This window comes from Nannospalax galili, unplaced genomic scaffold, assembly GCF_000622305.1.
Source record: "Nannospalax galili isolate Female #2095 unplaced genomic scaffold, S.galili_v1.0 scaffold657, whole genome shotgun sequence".
Classification (NCBI taxonomy): Eukaryota; Metazoa; Chordata; class Mammalia; order Rodentia; family Spalacidae; genus Nannospalax; species Nannospalax galili.
In genome coordinates, this window is record NW_008339927.1 from 254,852 (window position 1) to 262,169 (window position 7,318).

Sequence of the window (7,318 nt, forward strand, 5' to 3'; positions counted from 1 at the left end):
AGAGGAGAACACAAACAAGAAGGGGCCTATGAGAGGAATGGAAACCAGCTGGAGGCAGGGAACGTAGTTAGAGGAGCTGGAGAAATTACAGACGTGAACAAAGGGGAGAAATAATGTCAAAGAACAAATTAAAAAACCTTAATATTTATAATTAATAAGATTTATGAAGAATGACACATTACGTATAGGAAAGAGAGAGTATTTAAAATGTCAGGTTTGGACCCAAGGTGACTGACTGGTGATGGTGGCTCCTGACAGAAGGAAACAGGAAGAAAGGCAAGCTGGGTAAAGGTGCAGTGAGAGAGAAATGAGTGTTGAAGACGTAACACCTTGCGGTCCAGTGGATGCAGAAACTGACAGCTGGTGAGTGCATTGGTGGTGGGGGCTTAGCCTTTGGCAGCTCTTCTCCTCATCAGGAGGTAAAACCAGTACCAAGCGCTAGCATTGCAAGGAGCACAGGAAGGGACCAGAAGACCAGTAGTCAGGCCGAAGGCAGAGGAGAGGGTGGGCTCTGGCCCCTAACTGTGTAGTTGCTGTAATCTCAGCACACTGCCAGAGAGTACTGGGTTCTGGCCTCCCTCTGGCATAGGGGCTAAGAACACAGGAGACCGCCTGAGAGAAACCGGATCCTGCCTCCACGTGGTGAGTTATGCAGTTTGGGAGTCTTTTAGACAGACCCACTGAAGGGTTACTCCAGTTGCCTCACCCTGCGTCCCTGTTCAGCATGCAGAAGACCAGTAGTCAGGCCGAAGGCAGAGGCGAGGACTCCCAAATGAATGAGACGGACTGGTCCTCTTTCTTGTCTCCTTACCGTGATATTAATGCTAGACGGAAGCAGGAGTTCAATTTTGTATATTTTCACTCTAAAATGAATTGAAGCTGATAAAGCTGGTTGTGGTGCTAAAAAAAAGAGTACTAATCCAGTTCACTCAAACTCGTTCCACTATTTGACTGAAACATCCACAACTGGACCACAAGTGTGCCCAACTTTTCTTGAGGTTATAATGTGAAATAATGTTTTTTAAATTTTATTTATTTATTACTTATTTATTTATTTATTTATTTATTTATTATTTATTTATTTATTTATATGTGTATGAGTGTATTGCTTGCATGTATGTAAGTGCACCCATGTCTGCAGAACTCAGAAGGTGTCAGATCCCCTGGAACTGGAGTTACCGGGGCTTGTTAGCCTCTATGTGGGTGCTGAAAATCAAATCTGGGTCCTCTGCAAGAGCAGTCAAGGCTCTTAACCACTGACCCATCTTTCCAGCCCTGAAATAACGTTTTTAGATAGAAAATAGGAGCAAAGTGGGAAGAGCTCAAGATAACTACGAAGAAATGCTTCTTTTAAGTTTCTCCACGTGGGAGAGGGTGGGCTCTGGCCCCTAACTGAGTAGTTGCTGTAATCTCAGCACACTGCCAGAAAGTACTGGGTTCTGGCCTCCCTCTGGCATAGGGGCTAAGAACACAGGAGACCGCCTGAGAGAAACCGGATCCTGCCTCCACATGGTGAGTTATGCAGTTTGGGAGTCTTTTAGACAGACCCACTGAAGGGTTACTCCAGTTGCCTCACCCTGCGTCCCTGTTCAGCATGGAAGAAGCCAGAGCGGTCTGCGCCCTGATTCCCTATTGGCAATTTGGGTAACCTCTTCAGACGGTGGTGTGATAAGAATAGGAGGTAGCAATTGGCTAGACAGGGTAAAAAGACACCAAGAAAACTACCCAGTTTCTTGGCTAAAATTCACACTGTCCTTTGGCCTCTTAGCAACATACTCTGTTCCAAAGGCCAAACGCGTCTAAAGTATTTGGAAGCTTTTATATAAACCTTAAAAGATTTTAGGGTTACCTCTTCAGAGGGAGGAATGTTAGAGCCCCATTTTAAAAAAAGAAGAAAGAGTACATGAAGTTATCAGAAAAAAGTGATGGGGAGATATGGGAGGAGTTGGAGGGGATGGAGTGGGCGTGGGTTTGATCAAAACACCTTGTATGCAGTAGCCGAAAATGATTTATCCTTCCAGGACTTCTGAAGAGCCTTGGGCTGGTGCAGGGCACCCTGGGAAGAAGGGTGGAGCTGAGTGTGGGAGAAGATTGGAACAAGGATTTGGCGCCATTCTGGGAAGCAGGGAACAGGGACCAGGCGAGCCAGCCTGCCCTGGACCCGGTGGGGCGCCTGGAGACCTCGTGAGGACCCCCGTGGACCCCTCACGGAACTCTATGGGGTGAGTGGGCAGGCAGGGATGCAAGATGAGGCAGACCATGGGCAAAAGCAATCTGGAAAGGTGGGCAGAGAGCAGAGCTGGGTGTGGGGTGCTGTGTTCGTTTCTTTGTAAGTTTCTCCTCTCCCCCCAAAAGGTACAAACTACGCAAAATTCAGATGAAGATGTGGTATGTCATTTATCTACACATGCCAGGAGCATGGGCCCCTAAGAGAACTAGGGCAACATGTGCATGTATGAAATTCTCAAAAAATTATTTAAAAAAAATTTCTCCATGTGAAGTTGGGACTCTCAAATCCTAGACCATCGAACCATGTCTGATTTACTCCAAAGTTGGCATAAATGATCAACTGTATCTGGGTTAGTAACTTAAAGGTGTGTCTGTTTCTATTCTGCAGTGATACAACAGTACTTAATAGTATTGGTGAACTATCCTCTCCCAGGACCCGTGCTAAGCATGAGAACGCTGGTTCCGTGTATGGGTTACACACAAATGGTACTCATGTAGCGGAAGAATGGATCTAAACAAAGCCATGTTGCGGAAGCAGAGAAAACCCAACTTCATTCCGTGTGTAGCTCTTTGTTGGGAGGAAACAGTGTATTAAGTTAAAAAATTTTGACGACAACATTTCTTTCACCATATTCCACTGCATTGTTGAAAGCTACAATTTTTAAGTCAAGATATCTTGTAAGGGAAAGTGGGAAAATAGATGCATTAAAGTAACTTAAATATTTGGATTTGGTGAATAAACCAGCACAAGAGATCACCGTTATTTTATCCGGCTTGAGTTTCAGCCAAAACCGGCTGATAGATTCTTTAGAAATTATCCATTATCACCAGAGTACCCATTTGATAGTTCACCTGTCCAAAAAATCCACTGCTGGCTTCCTCCTTCAAAGGAACACTAAGCTTTCTGACATGAGACATTCTTTATATAGAAAGCATCATTAGCGAATTCCTGGTGAGGAGCCATATGCCCCATATGTGGAATTTTCCACTTTGTTCCCCATTTACTGGTAGGACGTTCAGGCCTAGGATTCCCAGGTACAACGGTCCTTTCATCAGAAGAGTGATGGACAGATGATTCGGGACTCTGCCATGGCAAGCAACATGATGAGCCTGTTTGGATCATGTTTATGCCTCGATTTCCCCATGTCTAAACCACACAAATAATGATGAGCAAAATAAATAGTTGGTCCTTGCCACAAGCTACTGAGCATATTTTCCTCCCCCAAAGCAAATGACATCATTGACCCCAGGTCCCAACCCAGCGGAACTCACTGCGGTCACTTTAGGATGACATGTCCAGATTTTTTTCTATCACTAGAAATGAATGATGTCTTCTGCATGTACTTTACACACAAACTACATTAACATAGCTTTCCAATATCACTATTCAAACAGATCAGAATCCCTTCAAACGAATGCTCAGAGTCCCACAATGTGAGAGGACTAGAATTTCATTTAGTGATTCCTAGTCTCGCCGATACTTAACTGGCTCCCAACATTTTGACATTAAACAAAATGACACTTCAAGAGCTATTCTGATACGTGTTCCCTGTGCATATGGAAGGATTTCTGCCATGAATCATGAAAGTAGAGCCTCTGTATTAAGAAACTAAGATTTTAAATTGAATAGACATTGCTAATTTTTCTTCTAAAGAGAAGTGATCTCTCTTTGTGGTCCCTCAAGCAGCCTGGTCATGTATCTGATGCAGTTTTTTGTCAAAATCCTTCTGTTCTGGGATCCAACACAGGCTATCTGCCCCATCAAGCCTCTCTTGATGCCTCTGACGGGTTGAAATCTTGTCCTCAAATTTTCTTTTTCCAACTACACCTCGGTAATTATCCTGTTGTCATTCATTTTTTTGAAAATTTTTATTTTTTTTACTTATTTTTATTTTTTTGAAATGTGTACTGCCTACATGTGTGTAAGAACACCCATATCGTTCAATGCCCGCAGAGGTCAGAAGAGGGCATCGGAACTAGAGATATGGATGGTTACTAGCCACCATGTGGATGCTAGGAATCAAACCCAGTCCTCTGCAAGAGCCGCCAGTGCTCTAACTGCTTAGCCATCCCTCCAGTCCCCTATTGTTACTCTTATTGGCTGTAACTTATTGAAGGTAGTCACATTTTAGCTTCAGCAATGGGCTTGGTGTTTGTTATATATTAACTAGGTTAATGCTTGAGTTTTTGAGCAGCTTTGTATCAAAACACGTAATTTTTTTTCCCATGGAAAAGCAAATCCAAATGGCTTAAAGAATTGACAGTAATCTGCTGTGGGAGGCAGGCATTCAATTCACTCTATCCTGAAGGGCTTGGGTGGGAGGAAAGCTAGGATACTTCTATTTTGTCCTGTCAATTTTATTCTTTTTACTTTGTGTGTTTTGAAAGATTTTATAATATTTGGTTTAAAATGGTCTATGGTTTAAAGTGGTCTATGAAAACGTCTTCCCCCAATCACAAGTATTTCCTCATTACCTTGAGGGGCAGCCTGCAGAGTCTGACCTACACTGGGCTCACTGGAAGCACATCCAGCAGATGTACAAGCTGCAAGTGTAAAGCTGTGGTCTGTGTTTGGCCGGAGACTGAGAAAGAACAGACAAGCAAGGGCATCTGAGATGATTACTCATTACCCATTAAAGTGCTGGATCTTATAGGCAATGCTGTAGATGTAATCTGCAAACATTTTAAGACTCTCCCTCAAAGCACTTTCTTTGTGGTGCTGGGGATGGAACCCTGACACAGGCCAGGCAAGTGTTCCACCAGCAATCTTTAAAATTCATATAGGTCATGTGACCTTCTCCCGGATCCCCTGTGCAAGACGTCGTTGAGAAAGTGTTGCAGTGATTCCACGAGAGCACGCTACATCCCAACCTGCCCATTCCACCTAGAGAGAGCTGCAGGGCTCTCCCTGTTTGTTTGAAAGTCTTTCCTCATATTATGGTGAACTCTTTCTACTGTTTCTACCCTTGGGGACACAGAGAACAAATCTAATTTCTTTTCCACATGACAGTTCTTTAAATATTTGTAGACAGTTATCAAATCCCCCCTGAGTGTTCTCCTCTCCAGACTAACCTCCCCAGTTTCTGTAACCACTTCTTACACGAAGAGGGGCAGAACAAATTCAAAAGGAAGGTTAGACTCAGCGTTGTCTAGCCCCAAGCCATATTCAGGTCACATTAACACCAACCACCACTTTAAGGAAAAACACTGCGCGTGTTCACCATGTGTGTTCATAGTGTGCCATGGCACACTATCCTTGGGTATACTGATTTTATGGTCACACACACACACATCAAGGATAATTCAACGAGGGCATACTGTTCACTTTATTTTGTATTAGTAACAGAATGCAGCACGGTAACTACTCAATAAGTTCTCAGGGGGAAAAAAAGAATGACTTTATTTATGACAGAAGTTGTATGTGGTTATATTTCACCATGCCGTGGTTGGTGACCTTGGACAAGTTCCCTGGCTTCTCTTTGCCTTGGTCTACTGATCTGTAAAATGGGGAATCACTATAGCATACAGCTTATATGGGAAGATGAAACGGGATGGCTGGGTAGTATTTTATATCATCAGGCGCACCATGGAGGCTCCAGCCCTCGACAGGAAATAAGTGAGGCTCACAAGGTCGGTCTTTCATTCTCAGGAAAATTCAAACAATAGCAGAGCTGCATTAAAAACATTTAAAAGAAGAGTTCTCAGTAAACATGCCACATTATTAAGCTAAGCTACAGCATGAGTCTGGGGATGATTATATGTATTTTTCATGAACTTCTAGCTGCGGTTTCACACATTCTGCTCTTTTGCTGGCGTGATTCTTCCTCCAGTCATGTTTACGCCACCCTGTCGCTTCATGAAGACGTTTGCTGGAACACCACATTGTGAAAGGTTCTGACCTCTCTAAGGAACACATCAGTCCCCTTTTAGCTCCTTAAACAATTTTCCTGCACAGCCTCAGCGGTCTCTGATGTTGTAAGGTGTCATAGTCACAGCTCACTGTCTTCTTTTCTACAGGACTTTGTGCTGACTACCACTGTACCCTTCAGCAGTGCCAGGCACAAGGTCAGTGGTTGCTAAGCAAACTGAAGGGCTTAGCCATTGGATTCGTTCAGGACCAGAGTCCTGGTCTGGGTTCTCCATGGAATGCAGCAGAAGCTTCTCGAGTATTGGCGGCTTCAAGGCCTTCAAGCATTGATTGGTGTTTCCTTGTGGACTTAGTGATAAAATGCAGGCACTTACTTGATTATAATCTTCCATTTGGTAGCTGGGACGGATTTACATAATTTTGATATTTACCTGATTTTTAGATGCAGAATGTGACTAAAAACCTAAGCCATTCCCAAATCACAAAGGTTTGAGGAAAGCTTACAGGAAAACATGAAGATAGCAAAACACAGAGCTACAAAGAAAATAAAAGATGTCGAAACAAGCAAGCAGAGGTGTATGGCAAGCGGAGTCAACCTGGCAATACCTGCTTTTCTCTCTCACTACTGGAAACGGGGGGAGCTAACCACTGAGCATCAGTTCAGCTGATTACTTTTCTCCCTACGTTAGAATGCAAGTTCTCTGAGAGTAGGCACAGTGCCTTTGAATGGATTCTGGTCTCTCCACCCTGACAGTGCCCCATTGAGAAGTTCAATGTCCGTTAAACTATGTTTGGAGAAGAGCAAGTCTTCAAGCTGGCTCTGTGAGTGTGGCTGTGGTGAGAGGCCAGAAGACGCAATACTTGTCCCTGGTACCATCTGACCAAACAGGTCCTTCCTCGGGGTTCTGAGGTGTCTCTGCCTACAGCATCTAGTTTACTTTGCTGGAGATTGTTCTTGGGCTGTGGAATATTCATTAAATAATAATAAAATAAATGTAATTTGTGATTAGAATACTTCCCCCCCACACACACATATGGCTACTCTTTTGGTGGCATGATTCTTCCTCCAGTCATGTTTATACCACCCTGTAAACATGGGGGCTTGAAAGTCAATTGTACATATGGGGCTTGAAAGTCAGTTGTATATATGGTAGTTGAAAGTAAAGATGTGTTTGTAGGAAATTTATTCTCATGAGGTTTTTTTTTTTTTTTTCCTGGAAA

General features: G+C 43.5%; 1 protein-coding gene across 1 annotated transcript in view; it reads right to left on the reverse strand.

Annotated features, from left to right (window-relative positions):
* Ush2a (usherin) overlaps positions 1-7,318 on the reverse strand; it is an 828,188-nt gene that overhangs the window by 156,593 nt on the left and 664,277 nt on the right. The window contains 1 exon segment of the mRNA XM_008834819.2: positions 4,705-4,812. Coding sequence (XP_008833041.1) covers positions 4,705-4,812 — 108 coding nt within the window.